Source organism: Ranitomeya imitator, chromosome 10 (assembly GCF_032444005.1).
Source record: "Ranitomeya imitator isolate aRanImi1 chromosome 10, aRanImi1.pri, whole genome shotgun sequence".
NCBI lineage: Eukaryota > Metazoa > Chordata > Amphibia > Anura > Dendrobatidae > Ranitomeya > Ranitomeya imitator.
This window is the reverse complement of record NC_091291.1, coordinates 133895649-133923124: the sequence shown is the minus strand read 5'-3', so window position 1 is coordinate 133923124 and position 27476 is coordinate 133895649. Positions and strand designations below refer to the sequence as shown.

General features: G+C 43.1%; 1 protein-coding gene across 1 annotated transcript in view; it reads right to left on the bottom strand.

Moving 5' to 3' along the window:
* The window catches only part of LOC138652257 (uncharacterized), an 83615-nt gene that overhangs the window by 41479 nt on the left and 14660 nt on the right, over nt 1–27476 (bottom strand). The window contains exons 5-21 of the mRNA XM_069743024.1: nt 26395–26487; nt 25106–25226; nt 24225–24387; nt 23647–23883; nt 23148–23346; nt 22046–22182; nt 21410–21547; nt 19220–19434; nt 17811–17968; nt 16958–17185; nt 9561–9893; nt 7512–7922; nt 6878–7048; nt 4629–4780; nt 4405–4545; nt 2874–3012; nt 1206–1393 (exon numbers count right to left, since the gene is read on the bottom strand). Coding sequence (XP_069599125.1) covers nt 1206–1393; nt 2874–3012; nt 4405–4545; nt 4629–4780; nt 6878–7048; nt 7512–7922; nt 9561–9893; nt 16958–17185; nt 17811–17968; nt 19220–19434; nt 21410–21547; nt 22046–22182; nt 23148–23346; nt 23647–23883; nt 24225–24387; nt 25106–25226; nt 26395–26487 — 3224 coding nt within the window. The remainder of the gene's footprint in view (nt 1–1205; nt 1394–2873; nt 3013–4404; nt 4546–4628; nt 4781–6877; nt 7049–7511; nt 7923–9560; nt 9894–16957; nt 17186–17810; nt 17969–19219; nt 19435–21409; nt 21548–22045; nt 22183–23147; nt 23347–23646; nt 23884–24224; nt 24388–25105; nt 25227–26394; nt 26488–27476) is intronic.

Here is a 27476-nt window from a genome sequence, read left to right as displayed (position 1 = left end):
CAATTATTTTAACCTGGGAGGCCGGTCTAGAAACCTGACCTCAGACCAAAGTTATAAATTTAGGCTGCAGACAGAGAATTGTGTTCACATGATGGGGGCAGCCTGAGAAGCTGATGTGATCCAATCTACCTTCTTCCATCCCTCAGGGAGCAGAAAGCAACTACCAGTTAGATAATTTCTGTAAGTTTTATCCTGTTTATTTTGACATTGTTTGCATAAGCTGTATGTCTTTTTATTATCATATTTTTATACCTTTTTCTTATTGTAAGCATTGAACTTTTTGCTATTAAAGTATAAAACTTTAACAACCTTGAATGTTCTAAAAGAATCCATAGCCAAAAGGTGTGTGAGCCTTATAAGTGATAGACATATTTTTATTAGTATTATTAGCTCCAGGACTCATTGCCTGTGTATTCGATGAGTGGTGGCAGCGTGTATGAGCAGGTGTGTGGCCTGGGTCAGTGTGTGATTTATGCTCCCATTACAGCATAGGACAGAGGTTGAATGCTGGGACTGAGAGTGGGGAGATAGATTAACCCTTGCAGGCACAACCCCAAATCACGTGTGAGAGCAGGCACATGACGAATAAGTGACACCACGGAGAAGGGATTTGTGACACTCTCGATTGAAAGACTGGTGTCCCTACTCAAGGATGACAAAGGCAATGCTGATAGCCACCAGCAACAATTCAAGTGGGCTTTACCCACTAGGAGACAACAAGCTTGAAAATTGCAACGTATCAGGCTTTAACAGGAGCAAAAGGCTCAAACTGGTAAATGGCAACTTTGCTCTTACAGCTAGCAAGCACTTCAGCAGCACTCCCTTCACAGAGACACAATCTCTTTAATAGATCAGCACAGAAGACATCCACAGTGTTGGTCATGGTCATTCCTCATGGTAACTACCAGCAGTAATCTGAAGTCCCTCTTGTCTGGTATCTGGGACACTCGACGAATATTCATTTAGTTACGGCATCACATTTCCTCACTCACAGACACTTGACGTAACTCATTACAATCGAGGTTCAGATGCTTTTTATGTAGCAATTCTCAGTCAAAAATAATGTTATATGATCCAGTCTACTGTATCTAATCTTTGCTCTTATGGTGCATGCCATCACCCTTCACTCTTTGTTCCCGTCTTTGGTTGCAACAGAGCAAACATTGGGCCTCATAGAATTGACGAGGAAAGCGCGGGATACGCACCATCGCCTGTCGTGATGCAATGAAGTCTTCACTCGTTTCCTCCCTGCTCTTCTGCCATTCTCTCAGCTGGACATTTACTCTTTCAGACTCCTGTTCCATTTTGACAATGAATTCTATTAATTTTTCAGTGGTTTTCCTGACAACTAGAGAAAATATCAGCTGCTGTTCCTTCTCTTCTGTGTGGTCACCTGTCAAAAAAAAAAACAGTATATAAAATTCATTTCTGCAAGTAACGAACAGCAGTCCCTTAAAATATTTAAATGTAACATACAATACGAGTATACATTTTGATTAAGTTTTTATACATTTCTTTTAATACCAAAATAAGTATCTGCTACACTTTCTCATTTTGTGATTCATTTTTTATCTTCCTTTTTCATCCCTATTTGGAAGTGTATAGTGGTTTATTTTTTCTAATCTGTTCTAATTTTTTGACTATAGACCTTTTTATTGTATTTAGGAGTCATTGTACAGGAGGAGGAGGTGAACTGTGACATCACCTATTGTGGATGGTGGATCCTGTGTTATCTACTGTATATAGAGGTGTTATCAGTCATTGTACAGGAGGAGGTGAGCTGTGACATCACCTATTGTGAATGGTGGATCCTGTGTTATCTACTGTATATAGAGGTGTTATAAGTTATTATACAGGAGGAGGAGGTGAGCTGTGACATCACCTATTGTGAATGGTGGATCCTGTGTTATCTAATGTATATAGAGGTGTTATCAGTCATTATACAGGAGGAGGAGGTGAACTGTGACATCACCTATTGTGGATGGTGGATCCTGTGTTATCTACTGTATATAGAGGTGTTATCAGTCATTGCACAGGAGGAGGTGAGCTGTGACATCACCTATTGTGAATGGTGGATCCTGTGTTATCTAATGTATATAGAGGTGTTATTAGTCATTGTACAGGAGGAGGTGAGCTGTGACATCACCTATTGTGAATGGTGGATCCTGTGTTATCTAATGTATATAGAGGTGTTATCAGTCATTATACAGGAGGAGGAGGTGAGCTGTGACATCGCCTATTGTGAATGGTGGATCCTGTGTTATCTACTGTATATAGAGGTGTTCTCAGTCATTGCACAGGAGGAGGAGGTGAGCTGTGACATCACCTATTGTGAATGGTGGATCCTGTGTTATCTACTGTATATAGAGGTGTTATCAGTCATTGTACAGGAGGAGGAGGTGAGCTGTGACATCGCCTATTGTGAATGGTGGATCCTGTGTTATCTACTGTATATAGAGGTGTTCTCAGTCATTGCACAGGAGGATGAGGAGGTGAGCTGTGACATCACCTATTGTGAATGGTGGATCCTGTGTTATCTACTGTATATAGAGGTGTTATCAGTCATTGTACAGGAGGAGGAGGTGAGCTGTGACATCACCTGTTGTGTATGGTGGATCCTGTGTTATCTACTGTATATAGAGGTGTTATCAGTGATTGTACAGGAGGAGAAGGTGAGCTGTGACATCACCTGTTGTGTATGGTGGATCCTGTGTTATCTACTGTATATAGAGGTGTTATCAGTCATTGTACAGGAGGAGGAGGTGAGCTGTGACATCACCTATTGTGGATGGTGGATCCTGTGTTATCTAATGTATGCATTCATCACAGGCTGCGAGTCTGATTGATGTCTGGAAAATCTGAATTCTTCCTACCTAGAAAAGGGAAATTACCCATCTTCATAGACAACCTGTTCACACTGCGGTTAACTCTTCGTTGGACTTCAGACACCGATTCTTCTTCAAGGGATTGACACAATTCATCCAGTGACAGAATTCGGTCTCTCAGCTTAATCTTAATGCAAAAGACAAGAGCCGAGAGTGTAAGGATTCAGTCTGGCACTCACCTCTCATCACACGGCCCAATTTTCTCCGGGTCCTTTACACGCGTGTTAGGCCCTTAACCCCTTAATGACTGGGCGATTTTTCATTTCTCAACTTCTATTTTTTGTTTATTCCCATTCTTGGAAGAGCTATAACTTTTTTTTTATTTTTCCATTGACCGTGATATTCAATATGATTTAATTGCCAATGTGCACTCCCCATCTGCCCCCTGCAACGTGATCTCGGGGCACCCCAATGGGTCGTATGCCAAAATAGTATCATTTAATAGCAAACAAAAAAAAAACAAGATGCATTGATGGAAACATAAAAAAAAACTATGGGTCTCAGTAAACGTCAACACAAACAAAAATGTTTTTTTTTTCTTTTTTTACACTGTTTTTTTTTCTTTAATCATTAAAATATTTTTTAAAAAAACCTTATAAGTCTGGTCTTGCCGCACTCTTAGGCTACTTTCACACTAGCGTTGTTTGCTGTACGTCGCAATGCGTCGTTTTGGAGAGAAAACGCATCCTGCAAATGTGCCTGCAGGATGCGTTTTTTCTCCATAGACTTGCATTAGCGACACATTGCGATGTATGGCCACACGTCGCATCCGTCGTGCGATGGATGCGTCGTGTTTTGGCGGACCTTCAGCACAAAAAAAGTTACATATAACTTTTTTTGTGCGTCGAGTCTGCCATTTTCGGCCGCGCATGCGTGGCCGAAACTCCGCCCCCTCCTCCCCGGAACTTAATGGGAAGCGGATGCGTTGTAAAACTGCATCCGCTGCCCACATTGTGCTACATTAATACACTGTCCGTCGGTACGTCGGGCTGACGGTTTGCGACGGCCCGTACCGACGGACTAGTGTGAAAGTGGCCTTACTGACCTGGGGAATCATAAGGCCAGGTCCTTTTTACCGCATAGGGAATGTCGGAAAAACAAAACAGAATCAGCTCTGCTTTAATATCTTGAGATAACCCCTTTTAGAATGCAGCTCTGGGGGCAATGAGCTTGTCAGAAAAAGCCACAGCCATGCAGCCGGAATATTGACGGCATGACAATCAGCACTTCTCGCCCCACTACAGTCATCCCTGACATGCTACAACCTACCTGCAGTGGTCACGGGCTCGGTATATGGAGTTCTCATAAAACAAGGACAGCTCATGTCCGTCAGAACAGGAACTGCTTGTACAGAATGGTTATCCTATCTCAATCAAAAAAGGAACATATGGATATGGCTGGGTTCTCCTTCTGTGATGCCTCTTTAACCTATCAGTCCTCGTGATCAGGCGTCCCGCGGTCACATATCGGTAGCACTTCATAAGGGTAGGCTTTATACCTGATATGGAAATGCAGTTACCTTATGAATCTTCCCATCTCTGGCCACATTGAGGACGTAGAGGGTCACCCTACTAAGCTCCTTGAGAAGCTCCTCTTCCTTTTTCTTCAGGCTTTGCCAATATTTCTCTCGCTCACTCATCTCCTTTTGAAGAGCGTCCAACTAAAACAGATGAAACAGATGTCGAGATGTGATTGTGCCGAACTCTCAAGCCCAATAATGGCTAAAATCCACCCAGTACATACTAGATAGTAATCTTGGTCTTTTCTTCTCCCGTGTGGTTGCAGAACCGGCATTATAATCCCCGTTATTGGGTTTGTTTCAGCACCCAACACCGAACAGCTGCACCCCGTAATCGGGTCAATTGTCTTACCTCCGATTCTGATGGGTATGAGACCTTGTAAAGATGGAAACGTCGGTGAGAAAGTCATAGAAACAACATGAGCCCTTCAAACAGGAGATATGTTGTGTGTTCTAATAAACGTTGGAGATATTTACAGACATGGGGAGAGCCAAAGAGAAGTCTTGGTGAGTGATTGGTGGTTGCATATGGGTTGGGCATCAAACTCTCCACATGAGAGCACATGAATGCTCAGCCAAGCCGAAAGCTCATTTATATGGGGGTCTTAGGGGAGAAGAGTTTGGACGAAAGGTATCTAATAGTGTATGGTCAACATTAAGTTGAGCGCCAACTGGTGCTAAACCTGTTACAGCCCATGTCGAAAAAGGTGTAGACTTTGTTGGGCTTGTAAAAAATTGATTTTCTCTTTGAGACAGTTAAAAATGGTGCCACATTGGAATCTCTATAAGCTGTGTACCTCCGTTGACTAAGAGTACCCCCCCACACTGCCTTCGGCTATGCAAAGCATACTGCTAACAGTGGTACTGGAAGACCATACAACCACTAGGGTGTCTGTGATCTGTGGGATTGGGGTCCGTTGCTAAGCTGCACCACCACCCGAGTGTCTTGATTTCAACAGATGGGTCTACACAGAAATCATTGAGCCACAAAGCAAATGTCCTAATTTTGCCTCAGTTGAAATCTCGCCAACCCCCAAACAGGAAAAAAATTATTCAGCAGAGTAGGCAGAGTCATGGCGCATAGGCGCAGTCATAGAAGGACATACCGTCCAGCTCTTGATGAAAGGGTGAGGGGCGTTGTTGCACGAACACAGTAATTGTGTAGGCCCCTTTCATGGCTACCATAGAGAACGATGCCACCAAAATGTCTCACCACACACAATATAATACCCTCATGAATTCCGCTACATGCACAGTATTATATCCCCCCGACGCCACTCTCTATAGTCATTCCACCCACAGTATAAGACAACACTTTTAAAAAGGACAATTCAGTTTTACATCCCGAAAAATAAAAATAAAAATGGGACGAAATTCATCAACCATTCTTCAACCATACTAGCAACGTATGTGGTGGAGTGCCTGAGAACATAACTTTTAATTCATATGCAAATAGGGGCTTCGATGCACCCCTGGCATGGCCAAGACGTTCACTAGTCAGGAGCTGATGAACTGTTGTAATCCGCACCTCTTTTGCGGTATAAATTATAAGGAATTTGACAGGAGTGCTCGGCTACGCACCCTCTTGAATGGACATTGTTTAAAAAGTTGGTTGGACTGGCATTAAAATTTCAAAAGTTGCAAAAGTTTTGCGCAACTAAGAGTTGCATAAAATTTTGTGACATTTTAAGCACTTTTATGCCAGAAAAGTGGTGCAACCAGCTTTACGAGAGTTGATTCGATACAAAAAAAACGCCTGAAAAATTACTTAGAAACTGTTCAAAAGATTTTTCCTACTAATTTCTACTGTAAAACCTCTTTGAGGTTCATATGTTCAAGGCTTTTGATCTTTTTTTATTTTACAAACTTCAGATTCTGAAAAACGCCAAGTGGGAGATAAAAAAAAGTGCAGGTCACTTCTTTGAAATGGCTCCTGAGTAATCCACTCCAAGCTAGGCAGAGTGCCATCAAAACTGTGCAAAAAAAAAAACACGTGTCCACAGGTAGGAATTGGTTGGCTGTGTAAATTTAGAAACTAATCCGCAGCATTGCACGCTTGGCGATTCCAAGCGCTGTGGATTAGACAGGGGTGGAAAGAGATGATTTGCATAGCTCCGCCTACTGCAAAGGATTCTGGGTAAACCTGCTATTCTTTGTATTATGCTGCTTGCAAGTACTTTCCGTTTCAGGAAAGCATCCACTATGTATTTCCTTTAAGTAGAGGGCTTTTCGGTCTCTTTCGTCCCGCTACATTTAGCCCAACTTGGGTCTCTCCCTAAGGTGGCTAGCATGTATGTATCGCAAAAAAAAAAAAACACTCAAGAAAAATAAATAATAAACATCTCCAAAAAACGCTTGAAAAACTGTTCAAGACTGATGCAGGAATTGAAAAACTGCTTCAAAAACTCCCTGAAGAAGAAGCAGATTCCACTAGAAAATTCCCATATTTTAGTGCACAGTCACATTCACATACCTCTGCCCTCGGCATCTTCCATTGTTCCTGCCAGTGGAATTAGGTGACCCTTAATAAAATCATGCTCAACCCCGAGTACAGGAACAATCAGGTCTGAAGGTCCAGGATCCGGGATCTCCATTCCAAGTACTGCAGGGATCCACAGCTCTGTCTTATTGTACCTAATCAATCCTAATGAAGGAGACACAGACAACGGGAAAGAATCACCGCCATGATGAGAATTGAGACAATATCAAGTAAAATACTAATTAATTAATTACTAATTAATACAAAATAAACATGGTGGAAGGCATGTTCACCAATATTTTGGGGTGCAAAATCAGCTAGAGTTCCAGCTAGTTTTTCAAAGCAAGCCCGGGGTCACACTTACAAGCGGGTCCCCGGCCCTAGTCATGCTTAGTTAGGAGACCACTGGCAGAGTATAAATGGAGAGGATGAAGTGACTACCCTTCATTCATTCTCCACCAGGTTGGATGGGAGTCTCAAGAGCCCTTTTTTGAGATAGGTGGTGGTCCTAAAGTGCCCCCAAAAAGTCCAAGGTGGGAATACCCTCCTAAAAAAGCCAATGGAAAAAATGTGGAATTGTAGGTCAACGTAAAATCAGGGTCAGGTAGCTGAACATTCAACGACTTACCTAAACTTCCTCCGTAACATTTGATATCTACAGCCAATTTGTGCTGACTAGTAACATTGAGCATTCTCGCCATCACATACTGATTCCTTAGGGTAAATGCTTTTTCCATGGTCTCCATTGCTTCGGTTAGAGCGTTACGTGCATGCTCAAGATCATCCTTGACGAGAGGTAGCTCTTCTGAGAGCAGGTCCCTGTGAGCCTTCACGGCATCAATGACCGTGATCTGGGCCATCATTAGGTTTGTATCTAGGAAAGTCTGGAGGCCTCCAGCATGAGGCACCACTTTATCCTGGTGGAGAACTGCCCCCTGAATCCGAACTTTCTTCCCGCTCAATGGCTCAGAGAACGTCTCCCCCAAAACTAATATGGATCCTGAAGAAGACATTACTCCTCCAAGTGGAATCACATCTCCTAGGAGTAGATAAAGTGAGGAGATGAAGAGAAGCTAATGACAAATCTAGACTTGTGGTTATACAAAACTCTACTTATTGCATTATATTCCATTTATCTAGGCATAACATAGATTTTTAACTTTAACCCCTAAATGACCATCTAGTGAACCTTTAACTCCTGTACCACCACCTACACAGTGGATGGTGCAAATCCTAAAACTACAATGATGCGGGTGGTTCCCTCAACTTGTCGCTTCTGTCTTTTCTTTTTTCATCCTACCTATGGGAAATGCCGCAATTCTTATTCAACCTGCCATTTACATGATCGCTGGGTGTACCAGGGCTTCTGGGTCTCAGTAGACCCAGATCAGCTCGGCCACTGACTTGTATCATGGCAGATGGATGTTTTTCCTGTAGTTTTGACATCTATGGATGTATGTCAAAGTGAAAAACTGTAAAATTGAAAAAAATAATTAATGTATTTCTCCAGAGATTTTTTTATGACCTATTAGGGTAAATAATATATTAAACATAAATGTAATAGTACACAAAAAACTCCAAATATACAGTATATATATATATATATATATATATATATATATATATATATATATACAGTATATATGTGTACTGTATATATTACACATGAATGGGAGAGATCAAGAAACCCCCCAAAATATATACTACACATAAATTTAAACATAAATGTAAGAGTAGACCCCCCAAAAAAATCCTCCCAAAAATGTATTTAAATGAAATAAAATTGTATTGAACACATATTGTAAAAGAGCACAAAACTTGCATTTAGGACTCCAAATGGCCAGAATAAATTGCAAAATTATCTCTGATCATTTAGAGTAAAAAAAAAAACCCACTAAAATAGATATAAAGAAAATATAACAAATACCGGTAGTTTAATATATTTTCATAGCAAAAAAAAAAGAATGAAAAATGAGCAGTGTTGGATCCACGAGGTTAGCGCGGGTGAGTAATTTTTCTAAGTCACAGGCAATGCAAATTTGTTGTCATGCCATCTGGTAGAACATAAGGATTGAATCACACAGGAGTTATCCTGTTTGAAAAAAAAAACATAAATAAAAAAAAGTTATAAATTAACAAAATAAATGCTACTAATCCTGCCTCCCCTTGGGAATCAAACACAGTTGCTCAGGCGGCCAACCTGGGCTTTATTTACAAGCATCCGTCATGGGACCACTACAGCCAATCAGAGGCCTTGTCGGTAATGCCAGTAGTGGGTCATGTGACCACAACAGCCGATCAGTGGCCTTGTTGGTAATGCCAGTAGTGGGTCATGTGACCACAACAGCCAATCAGAGGCCTTGTCGGTAATGCCAGTAGTAGGTCATGTGACCACAACAGCCAATCAGAGGCCTTGTCGGTAATGCCAGTAGTAGGTCATGTGAACACTTCTGCCACTGATTGGCTGCAAGAAACAGACAAAGCAAAGAAAAATAGGAGGACTCCCTGATCTTTTACTCTGGACCACCGAGGAAAGAAAAGGCAAGTAGAGTAATGTTTATCCATTTTCTCCATACACACAGGTCGGTAATCACACTACTGTGAGGTCTGTCAGAAGTTTTTGCCAGCTTATCACACCTTTAAGTTGGTTTAACCACACATGGAGAACATTACTCACCTGTACTTCTCTCCAGCCCGATGCCCAAAATTGGAAATATCTTCCCTCGAGCCCCAATGATAGGACCTCCAATCTCTATAGGTGACAGCAGGTTGGTGAGTGGATGGAGGTACGCGCCTCCTAGAGCCAGCCATCGCTGCGGCGTCTTTGGATGTCTCGTCACTGCCAGAATCGGAACCTCCAAACCCGATACTGGATCCACCATTGTAGCATAGTGTTCACATGAAGCTTCGTGTAAATCAGTGAGTTTACAATCTACTGGTAAACCTGTGCTCGGATCTATTGGGTACGGGATATATGGTAAAATGGGCACTTCTGACTTCCAAATATTTCCTAAAATAAAAGAAGAAATTCAGCAAGTCTCATGAAAGTGTGGGGTGTGCAATATGGGACATTGGGGGTCTATAAACTTCGAATATGTGATGTGGGGTTTGAGTCACGGTATCTAAATATTGGGGTCCTGTCTGTGATCTGAATATTGGGGTCCTGTCTGTGATCTAAATATTGGGGTCCTGTCTGTGATCTAAATATTGGGGTCCTGTCTGTGATCTGAATATTGGGGTCCTGTCTGTGATCTGAATATTGGGGTCCTGTCTGTGATCTGAATATTGGGGTCCTGTCTGTGATCTGAATATTGGGGTCCTGTCTGTGATCTGAATATTGGGGTCCTGTCTGTGATCTGAAAATTGGGGTCCTGTCTGTGATCTGAATATTGGGGTCCTGTCTGTGATCTGAATATTGGGGTCCTGTCTGTGGTCTGAATATTGGGGTCCTGTCTGTGATCTAAATATTGGGGTCCTGTCTGTGATCTGAATATTGGGGTCCTGTTGTGAATTCTGTGGCTGAGTTCACTTCTGTGGTCACAAGTGGTATTGCAGTCTCTGGGCTTCCTCCCTCAGGTGTTTTGGTGAGCTCGTTGGCTGCCTTGCTATTTAGCTCCACCTGAGTCTGTCTTCCTTGCTCCTTGTCAATGTTCCAGTGTTGGATCTGAGCTACTGCATCTTTCCTTGGGCCTGCTGCTCTGCTAGATAAGTGCTTCTAGTTTGTTTTCTGTTTTTTCTGTCCAGCTTGCTATTAACTTTTGCTGGAAGCTCTGAGAAGCAAAGGGGTGCACCGCCGTGCTGTTAGTTCGGCACGGTGGGTCTTTTTGCCCCTTTGCGTGGTTTTCGTTTTAGGGTTTTTTGTAGACTGCATAGTTCTCTTTGCTATCCTCGCTCTGTCTAGAATATCGGGCCTCACTTTGCTGAATCTATTTCATTCCTACGTTTGTCTTTTCATCTTGCTAACAGTCATTATATGTGGGGGGCTGCCTATTCCTTTGGGGTATTTCTCTGAGGCAAGTCAGGCTTGTATTTCTATCTTCAGGCTAGTCAGCTCCTCAGGCAGTGCTGAATTGCATAGGTAGTTGTTAGGCGCAATCCACTGCTGCTTATAGTTGTGTGAGGATAGATCAGGTACTGCAGTCTACAGAGATTCCACGTCTCAGAGCTCGTCCTATTGTTTTTGGTTATTGCCAGATCTCTGTATGTGCGCTGATTACTGCACGCTGTGTTGCCTGATTGCCAGCCATAACAGTACAAGGAGCCCTTCAATGATTTCCAATAGAGGGAAAAAAGAAATCCTGACATCATTTTTTTTTCTTAGCTCTGTCTTCAGTCTTTTTTTTCCCCTAGACATTAGAGTGCTTCAGGACACAGCTGTGGACATGGATATTCAGGCTCTGTGCTCCTCAATGGATAATCTCGTTGTAAATGTACAAAAGATTCAAGATACTATTGATCAGAAATCGATGCTAGAACCAAGAATTCCGATTCCTGATTTGTTTTTTGGTGACAGAACTAAGTTCCTGAGCTTCAGAAATAATTGTAAGCTATTTTTGGCCTTGAAACCTCATTCTTCTGGTAATCCTATTCAACAGGTTTTGATTATTATTTCTTTTTTGCGCGGCGACCCACAGGACTGGGTGTTTTCTCTTGCACCAGGAGATTCTGCATTGAGTAATGTTGATGCATTTTTCCAGGCGCTGGGATTGCTTTACGATGAGCCTAATTCAGTGGATCAAGCTGAGAAAAATCTGCTGGCTTTATGCCAGGGTCAGGATGATGTAGAAGTATATTGTCAGAAATTTAGGAAATGGTCAGTACTCACTCTGTGGAATGAATCTGCACTAGCGGCTTTGTTCAGAAAGGGTCTCTCTGAAGCTCTTAAGGATGTAATGGTGGGATTTCCTATGCCTGCTGGTTTGAATGAGTCTATGTCCTTGGCCATTCAGATCGGTCGTCGCTTGCGCGAGCGTAAATCTGTGCACCATCTGGCGGTATTGTCTGAGAGTAAGCCTGAGCCTATGCAGTGCGACAGGACTATGACTAAAGTAGAACGGCACGAACACAGACGTCTGAACAGACTGTGTTTCTATTGTGGTGATTCTACTCATGCTATTTCTAATTGTCCTAAACGCACTAGGCGGTTCGATAGCTCTGCCGTTATTGGTACTGTACAGTCCAAATTCCTTTTGTCCATTACCTTAATGTGCTCTTTGTCATCGTATTCTGTCATGGCGTTTGTGGATTCAGGCGCTGCCCTGAATCTGATGGATTTGGATTATGCTAAACGTTGTGGATTTTTCTTGGAGCCTTTGCGGTGTCCTATTCCGTTGAGAGGAATTGATGCTACACCTTTGGCCAAGAATAAGCCTCAGTACTGGGCCCAGCTGACCATGTGCATGGCTCCTGCACATCAGGAAGTTATTCGCTTTTTGGTACTGCATAATTTGCATGATGTGGTCGTGTTGGGGTTGCCATGGCTACAAACCCATAATCCAGTATTGGATTGGAACTCTATGTCGGTAACCAGCTGGGGTTGTCAGGGAGTACATGGTGATGTTCCATTTTTGTCTATTTCGTCATCCATTCCTTCTGACATCCCAGAGTTCTTGTCGGACTTTCAGGATGTATTTGAAGAGTCCAAGTCTGATGCCCTACCTCCGCATAGGAATTGTGATTGTGCTATCGATTTGATTCCTGGTAGTAAATTCCCTAAGGGTCGTTTATTTAATTTGTCCGTACCTGAACACACCGCTATGCGCAGTTATGTGAAGGAGTCCCTGGAGAAGGGACATATTCGCCCATCGTCGTCACCATTGGGAGCAGGGTTCTTTTTTGTAGCCAAGAAGGATGGTTCGCTAAGACCGTGTATTGATTACCGCCTTCTTAATAAGATCACTGTTAAGTTTCAGTATCCCTTGCCATTGATTTCTGACTTGTTTGCTCGGATTAAGGGGGCTAGTTGGTTTACTAAGATTGATCTTCGTGGTGCGTATAATCTGGTGAGAATCAGGCAGGGAGATGAATGGAAAACGGCATTTAATACGCCCGAGGGTCATTTTGAGTATCTGGTGATGCCGTTCGGACTTGCCAATGCTCCATCTGTTTTTCAGTCTTTTATGCATGACATTTTCCGTGAGTATCTGGATAAATTCTTGATTGTTTACTTGGATGACATTTTGATCTTCTCAGATGATTGGGAGTCTCATGTGAAGCAAGTCAGAATGGTTTTCCAGGTACTGCGTGCTAATTCCTTGTTCGTGAAGGGATCAAAGTGTCTCTTCGGTGTGCAGAAAGTTTCATTTTTGGGGTTCATCTTTTCCCCTTCTACTATCGAGATGGATCCGGTTAAGGTTTAGGCCATCCAGGATTGGACTCAGCCGACATCTCTAAAAAGTCTGCAGAAATTCCTGGGCTTTGCTAATTTTTATCGTCGCTTCATCTGTAATTTTTCTACCATTGCCAGACCATTGACCGATTTGACCAAGAAGGGTGCTGATTTGGTTAATTGGTCTTCTGCTGCCGTGGAAGCTTTTCAGGAGTTGAAGCGTCGTTTTTGCTGTGCCCCTGTGTTGTGTCAACCTGATGTTTCTCTTCCGTTCCAGGTCGAGGTTGATGCTTCTGAGATTGGTGCAGGGGCGGTTTTGTCACAGAGAGGTTCTGGTTGCTCAGTGTTCAAACCATGTGCTTTCTTTTCCAGGAAATTTTCTGCTGCTGAGCGTAATTATGATGTGGGCAACCGAGAGTTGCTGGCCATGAAGTGGGCATTCGAGGAGTGGCGTCATTGGCTTGAGGGTGCTAAGCATCGCGTGGTGGTTTTGACTGATCATAAGAACCTTACTTATCTTGAGTCTGCCAAGCGCTTGAATCCTAGACAGGCCCGTTGGTCGTTATTTTTTGCTCGTTTTGATTTTGTGATTTCATACCTTCCGGGCTCTAAAAATGTGAAGGCGGATGCTCTGTCTAGGAGTTTTGTGCCCAACTCTCCGGGGTTATCTGAGCCGGCGAGTATCCTCAAGGAAGGAGTCATTGTGTCTGCCATCTCCCCTGATTTGCGGAGAGTGTTGCAGAAATTTCAGGCTAATAAACCTGATCGTTGTCCGGCCGAGAAACTGTTCGTCCCTGATAGGTGGACTAGTAAAGTTATCTCTGAACTTCATTGTTCGGTGCTGGCCGGTCATCCAGGAATCTTTGGTACCAGGGAGTTGGTTGCTAGATCCTTCTGGTGGCCATCTCTGTCACGGGATGTGCGTGCTTTTGTGCAGTCCTGTGGAATTTGTGCTAGGGCTAAGCCCTGCTGTTCACGTGCCAGTGGGTTGCTTTTGCCCTTGCCGGTCCCGAAGAGGCCTTGGACACATATTTCGATGGATTTCATTTCTGACCTTCCCGTTTCTCAAAAAATGTCGGTCATTTGGGTGGTCTGTGATCGCTTTTCTAAAATGGTCCATCTGGTGCCCTTGGTTAAATTGCCTTCCTCCTCTGATTTGGTGCCTTTGTTCTTCCAGCATGTGGTTCGTTTGCATGGCATTCCTGAGAATATTGTTTCTGACAGAGGTTCCCAGTTTGTGTCGAGGTTCTGGCGAGCCTTTTGTGGTAGGATGGGCATTGACCTATCTTTTTCCTCGGCCTTCCATCCTCAGACTAATGGCCAGACCGAACGAACCAATCAGACCTTGGAAACATATCTGAGATGTTTTGTTTCCGCTGACCAGGATGATTGGGTGTCATTTTTGCCGTTGGCTGAGTTCGCCCTTAATAATCGGGCCAGCTCGGCTACCTTGGTCTCTCCATTTTTCTGCAATTCTGGGTTCCATCCTCGTTTCTCTTCAGGACAGGTTGAGTCTTCGGACTGTCCTGGTGTGGATTATGTGGTGGACAGGTTGCAGCAGATCTGGACTCAGGTAGTGGACAATTTGACCTTGTCCCAGGAGAAGGCTCAGCTTTTCGCTAATCGCAGACGCCGTGTGGGACCCCGACTTCGTGTTGGGGATCTGGTTTGGTTATCTTCTCGTCATATACCTATGAAGGTTTCCTCTCCTAAATTTAAACCTCGTTTTATTGGTCCGTATAGGATTTCTGAGATTCTCAATCCGGTGTCTTTTCGTCTGACCCTCCCAGACTCCTTTTCCATACATAATGTATTCCATAGGTCGTTGTTGAGGAGATACGTGGCACCTATGGTTCCATCTGTGGAGCCTCCTGCCCCTGTTTTGGTGGAGGGGGAATTGGAGTATATTGTGGAGAAGATTTTGGATTCTCGTGTCTCTAGACGGAAACTCCAGTATCTGGTCAAATGGAAGGGTTATGCTCAGGAAGATAATTCCTGGGTTTTTGCCTCTGATGTCCATGCCCCAGATCTTGTTCGTGCCTTTCATGTGGCTCATCCTGGTCGGCCTGGGGGTTCTGGTGAGGGTTCGGTGACCCCTCCTCAAGGGGGGGGTACTGTTGTGAATTCTGTGGCTGAGTTCACTTCTGTGGTCACAAGTGGTATTGCAGTCTCTGGGCTTCCTCCCTCAGGTGTTTTGGTGAGCTCGTTGGCTGCCTTGCTATTTAGCTCCACCTGAGTCTGTCTTCCTTGCTCCTTGTCAATGTTCCAGTGTTGGATCTGAGCTACTGCATCTTTCCTTGGGCCTGCTGCTCTGCTAGATAAGTGCTTCTAGTTTGTTTTCTGTTTTTTCTGTCCAGCTTGCTATTAACTTTTGCTGGAAGCTCTGAGAAGCAAAGGGGTGCACCGCCATGCTGTTAGTTCGGCACGGTGGGTCTTTTTGCCCCTTTGCGTGGTTTTCGTTTTAGGGTTTTTTGTAGACTGCATAGTTCTCTTTGCTATCCTCGCTCTGTCTAGAATATCGGGCCTCACTTTGCTGAATCTATTTCATTCCTACGTTTGTCTTTTCATCTTGCTAACAGTCATTATATGTGGGGGGCTGCCTATTCCTTTGGGGTATTTCTCTGAGGTAAGTCAGGCTTGTATTTCTATCTTCAGGCTAGTCAGCTCCTCAGGCAGTGCCGAGTTGCATAGGTAGTTGATAGGCGCAATCCACTGCTGCTTATAGTTGTGTGAGGATAGATCAGGTACTGCAGTCTACAGAGATTCCACGTCTCAGAGCTCGTCCTATTGTTTTTGGTTATTGCCAGATCTCTGTATGTGCGCTGATTACTGCACGCTGTGTTGCCTGATTGCCAGCCATAACAGGGTCCTGTCTGTGGTCTGAATATTGGGGTCCTGTCTGTTGTCTGAATATCGGGGTCCTGTCTGTGATCTGAATATCGGGGTCCTGTCTGTGATCTAAATATTGGGGTCCTGTCTGTGATCTGAAAATTGGGGTCCTGTCTGTGGTCCAAATATTGGGGTCCTGTCTGTGATCTGAATATTGGGGTCCTGTCTGTGGTCTAAATATTGGGGTCCTGTCTGTGATCTGAATATTGGGGTCCTGTCTGTGGTCTAAATATTGGGGTCCTGTCTGTGGCTTGGTCACGGGGTCTAAATATTGATGTGGTCAGGAGTTGGGTGTGAGGTCCAAATATTGACGTTTGCTCTGGGGTTTGAACGTTTGCATCGGGATTTTCGGGTCGGATTGTATTAATTTTTTTTAGAACGTTTTACAGATTTGCACCAAATTTGCACAAATGTGCGCCATTATGTATGTACTATATATAAAGGCTGCAGTATAAGCTAAGATCAAGAGCGCCTCGTATCTTTTATGGCGCACCTAGACCATTTATCTGGGCTGTTCTCCGAAACTGTTGAACACTGATCATTCACCTCAATCCTACTATCAAGGGAAGGAGCAGACGTCTGGAAACCAAGATGGTTTTCTGCTTACACTACAGGTACGAGATGGAGCTGGGCAACGAGCAATCATCCATCTGCTGTAGCTTTCCACCTGCCGATAACCCAAGCATCTCTAACACCCTCCACAACTAGGGCAACCATCCATGTATTACCATCCATCCACCATCAATGAACCAAAGCATTCGATCCCTCCGTCCACCAACCTCCATTCATGAACCATCCTTCATCACTAGGACATGTCCCAGGAGTAGTCTACATAAATGTGTATTCGTCTTTCTTACTGGACGCTGAATCAACAGTTGAGACCAGTTGAGAGGTGACCGGATCACATCCAACATTTCCAGCAATTGGAAGGGCCTTTCCGGTTTCCCTGTGTACAAAGTATTCCCCGGGAACGGGAGTCAGATAATGACTGGACAGGAGCATGACCGAATGTGGAGTCGGAGTGACCAGTCCAAGTACCCGGTCCACAAACACCACGTCAGTGTCCTGAACCGTGCCGTCGAGAGCTGAGACAGAGAAAAGAGAAAGAAATAAACAACCAAAAAAATAGGGTTAATATCCTTCACGTGAATGATGACAAAAACCGTGCCATCTAAAGGAGCAGAGGTTTTCTTTAAGATCTCTTCACACTTCCAAGGAAGTGACGCAAAGAATGTCATCTATGACCACATGAAAGCCCAGGTCAACTTGGATGTGGTCATAAATTAGCCGAGATGAGCTCCGACCATGACACATAGAAGAGATACCAAACTCCCAATCGAAAAAAAACCTCACTGATGGATACTCAGTACACTCATTCTGCAGCTAGCAATTTGGAAGGGAACTAAGAACATGTTAAAGGCAGACAGTCCAACATTTTTAATGAAACCCAATTGCAATATTTTTTTTTTTCAAACAATGATATATGCATTTAAAATAATAATAATAAAAAAGACACTTTGCTTTATTTTACAGTACAATCTCCATTATGCTGCACTAAGTGGTCTTTTTTCCCCATGTGCCTCTGTTATTTAGACTTCCAAAAAGGAAAACTATAACTTATAACAAGAGATCCTGACATTATTACGATGGACAAGTTTGGAGAGGACACATATCATGTCTGGAGCACAATTGTCCATCGTTAGTGCTCACCAAAAAGATCCCTCTTGGTCAGTAATCTGGTCCTGTCCTGATTAACCAGATAGGCTCCGGTTCCTTCTCCCAGCACGCCCCATACTTTCAGCCTGTTACTCTCCTTCATCACGGCTGTGTACATTGTATTGCAAGACGTGTCGAACTGCGCCAGGTACCTGCAAAACGTGGAGGACATGGAGGCCGAATGTGCACTGTGTGTGATACAATACCTCGATACATATGTAGATGGAAAGATACACAAGCACTTAGGAAGGAATACATTGCCGCACCGTAATAGGCAGCCCTCCAGACCCTCATCTGGTGCATGAGTCATCATTAGAACTACAATTAAAGTCACTGCAAAATCCCTGGCAACCCAGCGCCACCCCCTCATCAATTCCTGACCTAGCTGTTCCCTCCTCCCCCTGCCAGGGACATTGCAGTGATGTAGAATTGTAGTCCTAATGATGACTCACGCAGGGAAAAAAGACTTCCTGTTTCTACATAGATCTTAGAAGGAATCAACTAGTCTGGTTTTAATTAAGTGATGTCATACACTGTCAACGGAAAAGAAGAATTAACTGGGTAGAAAGGCAAAATGATCAATTGTAAGAACAAAGTTTTATATAATATAAAGAATGCAATATAGTAAGAGGATACAAACTTTAATGAGAGGAAGAGGAGGACGAGGAGGAAGAGGAGGAAGAAGAGGAGGATGAGGAGGAAGAGGAGGAAGAGGAAGACGAGGAGGACGAGGAGGAAGAGGAGGATGAGGAGGAAGAGGAGGAAGAGGAGGAAGAGGAGGTCGAGGAGGTCGAGAAGGAAGAGGAGGATGAGGAGGAAGAGGAGGATGAGGAATAAGAGGAGGATGAGGAGGAAGAGGAAGACGAGGAGGACGAGGAGGAAGAGGAGGATGAGGAGGAAGAGGAGGATGAGGAGGAAGATGAGTATGAGGAGGAGGACGACGAGGAGGAAGAGGAGGAGTGCTTCTTTAAAAGATTGTCATGTTGCCTCAACTATCTGACGACCTTCACATACTATTATGCCATGGTGCCAGAAAAGGTTGTAAAGAGGATCTGTCATCAGATATCACAATATACTATTAAACACATCTTTTAGACCTAATGAGGTTGATGTACTTACTGTGAAAATCAATGTTAGAATGTCTATAATCCCTTTTGAAAACTTTTCCCGCCTGGTATTAAAGTCAGCATGTTAGGAGTCCAGCTTTAGCTCCTTTAAATATCAGAATTATACAGCCATTCTGACATGGATTTTCATAGTAAGTACACCAGCTTCATTAGTATGAAGATCTATATAGTCATATGTGAAGTGTATATTGTGAAACCTGATGACAAATCCCCATGTGCTTCCCTCCCACTTGGCTAGAGGAGTAGAATGAGTAGTCAGGTTGGCGTCTGACTTACTTTTGCCATTTGGTTGCATACTCCGTCTCTTGGGAAATCAATGTCTTATCTTTCATTAACGCTAGCATCCTGATGGACTCTCTCAGTGCTGCTTTAAATTCGACACAATGGTCCTCGTGGGACTTCTTGTCCTCCTGGAGAACGTGCAGCTGCTTATTCAGGAGGTCTTCATACTCCGCAGCCAGACACTTCCTCTTGGCTATCTCTAATTCTGCCTAATACGAGAAGACAAGAAAAGCGCAGAGTTACATAAGGACGGTGCAAGATCAATTTCCACTTGACAATTGTTTTTTTAAATTAATCTATTTAAGGGTGTTTTCTAAAGTGAAAAAATATGGCTAAAGGGTAAAAGTCCATAAAAGTATAAAAGAAGCATTACTTACATGGTGAATCCAGCGTTAGCGCCCATATCACAATGATCACATGCTATACACCGCTGAGACCAGTGACTGGCTGCAGCATGGGGGTAGATGTGCACCTCAGCAAATAAAGACCAGGAGGGAGTACTGGCATTAGAGCAGTGGGGATTTATCAGGTGAACTAAGATACTGTAGTTATTTTTTGGCATCCCTCAACTTAATCCACTTTTTCCACTCCCTTTTAGCTGTAAGGCGTGGACAGGTTACCTTACCTTATTCATAGAACTCTATACTGACTGCAAAAGATCAAACCACTAGGACCAACCTCCACCAATCCAGAGAAAGGGGCTGGTTGGAAGCTGTGTCCTCACAACATCTTGTTCTCTGAACAAATGATTGGGACCGGCTACATTTCCCTCTTCCATCTAGATCAGTGTTCATTCTAGACTCGATGAGGGTCCCTACCAAAATAATCATTAATAGTATATCCTTATAACATGTACATTACTTGATAAGATGGGAAAAATCCCATTAATCCCTTGCATTTTTAATTATGATGAGATGACTGTGCTGGTTCTGTCCTATTCTAAACAGCAAAGCTGAACAGTAAGTTACAGAAAAGGAAATAAAATATATAAAAACGTGTATGTGTGCCTAAAAGTAAGAGCTGAATTAAATTATACATCGGGCTGGTTTGGTGTCGTGTCCTCATAAGTCATAACAACTTTTTTTTCTGAACAAATGAATGGGACAAGCTACAGTTCCCAGCCCCACCGTCAGTGCTAAACCAGAGTTCATTCTGGGTTCAAGGAGGGTCCTCACCAAAGAGACATTGATTGTATGCCCTTATGATATGTCAATTACTTGATAAGATGGGAAAACTCTAGTAGTCCCTTGCACTTTTAATAATGATTGGATGACTGGTGGCTCTGTCCTATTCTAAACAGCAAAGCTCAACAGTAAGTTCCAGAAAAGAATTAAAAAAAAAAGAAATAAAAAGGTATATATGTGTATAAGTAAGAGCTGAATTCAATAATTAATACATTCCCTCGATTAGGATTCAGCCTATACATTGGATAAGCAACCTACAGAAACAATCCGTTTTAGAGTAGAAGAAGGCAGTAGTGATGAGCCTGTTATCCGAGCATGCTCGGGTGCTAACTAAGGCTACGTTCACATTTGCGTTGTGCGCTGCTGCGTCGGCGATGCAACGCACAACGCAAATAAAAACGCACCAAAACGCACGCTAAAACGCTGCGTTTTGCGACGCATGCGTCCTTTTCTGCCAAAATTTGGACGCAAAAAAAATGCAACTTGTTGCGTTTTCTGCGCCCAACGCTTGCGGCAAAAAAAACGCATGCGTCGCACAACACAGCACAACGCATGTCCATGCGCCCCCCATGTTAAATATAGGGGCGCCTGACGCATGCGTCGCCGCTGCGGCGCCCGACACAAACACCCAAAACGCTAATGTGAACGTACCCATAGTGTCTTCGGCGTGCTCAAAAAATATGTCCTGGTCCCCGCGTCTGCATATCTCAGGCCTGTTCAACAGCCGCAACACATGGAGGGATTGCCTGTTTGTTAGATAATCCCTGCATGTGTTGTGGCTGTCGAACATCCGCAAGACATTCAGCCGCGGGGAGTCAAACATACTATTCGAGCACACCGAAGACACTCGGTTAGCACTCGAGCATGCTCGGATAACACCTTACCCCAGCACATTCGCTCAACACTAGGAGGCAGACTTAAGAATATCCTTGAAACTGCAAGACATTACATAGCAGCCCTTGGCCTACGTTTAAAGCTTGGGACACATACTGTACATTACCTCCTGCTTCTTTTGGACGTAGTTCTCCAGTACAGAACTGCTATATCTCTTTGGGTGACCAATAACACTAAGACGCTTCACAAATGTGTCTTTTAAGGTGCTCACTTCAAAGACAAGTTTTTCATAGAATACTTTAACCTGGGGAGAAAAAAAAAGAAAAAAGGTGCGCTGGCTCTAACACTGACAAATGAACCCCTTAGATGACACGGTCAATAGTAACTGTTGCATCTAAGCGGTTAAACAAAGAGGTATTTTAATTTTCAATATATTATGTGGGGAATTAAATAAAAGAAACAAACTTGTACCCAAATACTTTTCCCCATTATCATATGCTATCAATATTAGATGGGTGAGGATGTTTCAGGAGGCTGCAGGCTGGATCGTACTTGACTTTTATCTTTGTTTCCACCACTATTGGTTGGCTTAGTTTACGCCAATATTTTGACTCTAGCTACATTGCACATTGTTGCATTTAAACCACACATTATAAAATGTGGTGCAAAGTTTTGTGCACAAGTTTGTTTTTTTATTTTTGCCCAAATTATGCAAGAATTCTGATATATCTTGGCTTTACCCATCATTATCAAGGCGTTTAGGACATACAATATGGCCCGTGACGGTTATCTGCTCACACACCTCTTCCTTTAAGTGACTGATTTTTGATGTAACCATGAAGGATTGCTTGAGCAAAATATCATAGAACATGTGAGTGTTGAAACTTTCCATGTCGATTTGCTGATCGTAATCCCAAAATTCATCATCTGCAAGAAATTCTTAAAAATAATACAGTATGTAGTTAGAGGGATCAGCCTGGGGGGGGGGGCAACCGTAGACTCTTGTAGCTTTCCAGTTCTTGCATAACAACTCCCAATATACCATGGCAGGCATAGGATGGAGCCCTCATCACAGAGAATAAATAATATTTAGACACAAATTCACAAAAGCTTTGATAATAGATACATGATTGTAGGGGTTTGACCTCTAGGACCTCAACTGATTATTAGAAATGGGGTCCTGTGGCCCTAGTTTGAATGGAGTAGTAGCGTGCATGCACCTCTTCATTCGTTGTCTTTATGATAAATAGACAATATTCAACAAAGTTAGATTGAATAAACCTCCCAAAATCATTCTAAAGTGTCAGCTGTTAGGTTTCTCCCTTCTCTGTTTACCGCCTGTTGTTAAGTGCAATCCATCTCCAGCAGTAAAGATACCGAGATGGATTACAAGAAGTGGAGAGATTTTTTTTTCTCTCTTCAGGAAATAATAAAAAATGCACACAGGCATAAGAGAGATGTAGACTTCAAATTCAGAGATTCAGAGCAGGCAAGTCATTGTAAATACTGGCCGCACTGCTGAGAATCATACCGCGAGGTCATTTTTTACCACAAAATGTACACTGTAAAAATAATTCCCCAAAAAAACAATGTCAGAATTGCATTTTTCCACAATATAATTATTTTTCCATTTTCCAGTACGCTATGTGGTGAAATGAATAGTGTCAATCAAAAGTACAGCTCATCCCGCAAAAAACAAGCACGCATATGTCTCTGGACAGAAAAATAAAAGAGTTATGGCTCTGGGAGGAAGAGGAAGAAAAAACGAAGACACAAAAACAGAAACTGGCCCCGTCGTGATGGGGCTAACCGTTTCACTATACTATCAGTTCACATTGATTACATCACTTTATAGCTATTTCTACGGTTGATAAGCAACATATTACATCAGAGGTGCCTCTTACTCTGACATTTCCGTTTTTCAGGCTCTTCCCACTTTTTGTCCACTTGGCCTTTGATTCTCATTTTAGGATGAAACTTCTTTGCGCTCGTCACCGTCGATCCCTTCGATGAATACGTGTCCAGGTTAAACTTCTGCTGGATCTTTCTAAACTGTGGATAACCTGCAATTTTTTGCGTCCAACCCAAATCCTGGAACCACATCTGGAAGATACGATCATGAAAGTCACTGGAAATTCTAGAATGCAACTTGCTACAGAATTCCAAAATGGATGTGTTTTTCATGGTTTTCTTTTTAACTGGTGGTGTGTTTTTTTTTTAAATGCAGCAAGTCAATTATTTCAGCATTTTTACTGTAGTTTTACATCATTGAGAGTAAAATGACATAACATAAAAAAGTAAAAAAGGTGAATAATTGAAAACCAATAATGGTTAAAAATAAAGAAAAAAATAAATCATAACTTTAATAACTTTCCATCATTAAAAATGATCACCTATCCAAACCTTAGGTGAAAACTTGTGAATCGCTGGGAAGGTCTGACGATTACTTACAAGTAGCAGAACACAAGTGAGGAGAACGATCGCGAGACCGATGATGATTCCAGTGATGGCCGGCCAGTCCGGCTTTAAAAGGATTGGCGATATCTGTCCGATTCCATTACGTATGACATGCCGGGGTGTTGTGGGGAAGAATGGACCTTCTTCATAGCACTGTCCTCCTACCAGCATCACCCTGATGTACTAGGTGGCAAAATAGAAAAAGTATTACAAGTGCGTGAGTAATAACCATTGCTTGACATTTATTTTTGCTTTTTTTTACATTCTGGTTAGGACCCTGAAACAGAAGTGATGACCCCATTGACACCATAGAGGATCCTTTGCCCTCCGTCAGGTTGGTATATGTCCATATAGCTTTTCTTCTGCGGTGTGGAATAGGACACTAATCTGTGCTATTCCGTACAGAAGCAATTAGTAAAAAAAATGTATATACCTGTAAAGGATATTGCAAAAAAAGAAGAAAAGCAGCTAATAACCCTTGACCCAGCAATGCACAGAAGATGTGGGAAATGATGTGCACTGACCATCTTCTTCTGCTGGTTATTATTGTCCTTCATCACATAGACGCCTGGCTCCCGAAACTGAAATATCAATGAAAACCGAGGCTTTGATGACAGCCAGATTTCCTCCGCCAGAGTCCGGAATGCTCCCCAGTCAAATCCAGGGTTAGTGTTATATAAATTGTTCCTGGAACCAAGGACACAATAACAGCCGGCTTTAGTACTGGGGAAACTGGAGAACCTTAGGGGTTTATTCATACAAAGCATTTTGGGTGCATTTTTTATGCAAAACAAAACACAACAACAGCATTTTACAATAACAGCAAATTAATGTGATTTCTAAAATCTAAAGGTGACATTTTTTTCCCACCTCGTGGTTTTCTTTTTAACTAGTGGCGATTTTTTTTTTCAAAGCAGCAAGTCAATCCTTTCAGCATTTTTACTGTAGTTTTCCACCATTTAGAGTAAAATGACATAGCATAAAAAAAGTCGAATAATTGAAAACCAAAAATAGTAGAAAAAAAAACCCCAAAACAAATCCTAACTTTCATAACTTTCCATCATTAAAAATGATCACCTACCCCAATCTTGCGAATTGTTGGGAAGGTCTGACCCTTACTTACAAGTAGCAGAACACAAGTGATGACAATGATTGCGAGTCCAAAGATGATTTCAGTGATGCTCGAGTGCTCGAATAATATGTTAGATTTCCCGCACCTGAATGTCTCGCGGCTGTTTGACAGTCGCAATGCATGCAGGGATTGTCTGTTTGTTAGACAAACCCTGCATGTGTTGAGGCTTTCCAAACAGCCGAAAGAAATGCAGCTGCGCGGAGTCGAACATATTATTTCCATTCGTAGTCAGCACTGTGATGTGATGGCAATATAGAATACAACCATACTTACACATCGTACACGGGGTAATGGTGTTTGGATGCAATGAACATGATGTAGTCATTCACATGTATGCAGGTGGTGGGGTTCAGAACGCCAGAAATCCTTCCCGATCGGTGCGACCTGTTCTCCGCTGCGTAGAAAAGTAACAAAGATCACAGTAATAAACCATCTGTGGTCAAATATTTTGGTTCTGCGTATACCGTAATATGTTTCCCACGTAAACGCAGCAATGGTGAAAGCAAGTAGCGATCTTCAGCATAATGAGCACATAAAGATACAAAGCATATTAGAAACCTATTATTATAAAATTATAGGATTTATGTGCAAAAAGAAATCATCTTGAATTATCCTTTTAATTTTCCATTTTTTAATTTTTTTATTTTTTGCTTTATCTATCAATTTTTTATTCTTCTGTCGACATAGCGTAGAAGTACGAGGACTTGCTATTTCACTTTTTGGAGGATGAGTTGTAGTTTTGAATGACACCAATCGTTTTACCGTATAATGTACTGAAAAACGGGAAAAAATTCCAAGTGTGGTAAAATAGTAAAAAAAATGCAATGTCACCATTTTTGGCGGGTTTTTATGAAGTTCAGTATGCAGTAAATATAACCTGTCAGCAAGAGCCCTTAGGCTACGTGCACACGTTGAGGATTGGTGTGCGCATTTTTCCGCACTGTTTTTGCAAAATCCACAGGTAAACCGCACTGCGGATTACCCGCGGATTTACCACGGTTTTTGTGCGGATTCCACTTGCGGTTTTACGCCTGCGGATTGAGGAGCAGGTGTAAACCGCTGCAAAATCCACACAAAGTATTTACATACTGCAGAAAAAACACCGCTGCGTTTCTGCGCGTTTTCTTCCGCAGCATGTGCACAGCGGATTTTGTTTTCCATACGTTTACATGGTGCTGTACACTGCATGGAAAACAGCTGCAGATCTGCTGCGTCAAATTCGCTGCGAATCCGCAGCAAAATCCGCAACGTGTGCGCATGGCCTTAGGTCAGTTTGTGTCTGAGACCTGTAAGTTTTCTAGTTTTCCATTATTGGACTGTTCATTGTTTTTGCTCGTTGAGCTGTAATTTCTTTTATACCATTTTGGGGTACAGACCTATTCCCCCATTCACCATGCCCGGTGATGTTTATGCCGCTGTGGATGAGGAGCTGTGGTGGAGTCAGACGCTCCTGATTGCTTAACAGGTACACAAATCATGAACATCTGACTCCACCAAACCCCTCATCCAGAGCGGCGTTGTTCATGGTGGTCTTGATGATTCGGGGGTCTATGTTTTCTTACCTGAGAAGTTAGACTGAGATCGATTCTCTTGACTTCTCAGCAGATGTTCTATTTCTTTTGGGTTCGGATTGTAAATTCCCAGAAATCCTTGTTCTGTTAAAAGAAAATCAAACCTTTTTTTGTGAAAAGAATAAATGCAAAATAAAATGTAATTTTCAAATCTGTCCAGTGGTGGCGGCTTTACACCACTCTATATGTCACTTGGCATTGTGCTTGGTGATGTACGGCTGCCTGCAGCTGCTCAGCCCTGAATCTCCAGGTGGGGGCGCAGTGTGTGTGCCGATACCAGAGGAGGAATGAGGGGCCTGATATTATACATTGGGGGGAGGAGGGGCCTGATGGTATACATTGGGGGGAGGAGGGGCCTGATATTATACATTGGGGGGATGAGGGGCCTGATGTTATACACTGGGGGGAGGAGGGGCCTGATGGTATACATTGGGGGGATGAGGGGCCTGATGGTATACATTGGTGGGGGGATGAGGGTCCTGATTTTATACATTGGGGGGGATGAGGGCCTGATGTTATACATCCGGGTGATGACGGGTCTGATGTTATACACTGGGGGGATGAGGGGCCTGATAATATACATTGGGGGGGAGGAGGGGCCTGATATTATAAATTGGGGGGATGAGGGGCCTGATGGTATACATTGGTGGGGGGATGAGGGGCATGATGTTATATATTGGGGGGATGAGGGGCCTGATGTTATACATTGGTGGGGGGGATGAGGGGCATGATGTTATACATTGGTGGGGGGGATGAGGGGCCTGATGTAATAGATCGGGGGGAAGAGGGGCCTGATGTTATACATTGGTGGGGGGGATGAGGGGCATGATGTTATACATTGGTGGGGGGATGAGGGGCCTGATGTTATACATTGGTGGGGGGGATGAGGGGCCTGATGTAATAGATCGGGGGGAAGAGGGGCCTGATGTTATACATTGGGGGGATGAGCGGCCTGATGTTATAGATCGGGGGGATGAGGGGACTGATGTTATAGATCGGGGGAAGAGGGGCCTGATGTTATACATTGAGGGGATTAGGGGCCTGATGTTATAGATGGGGGGGATGAGGGGTCT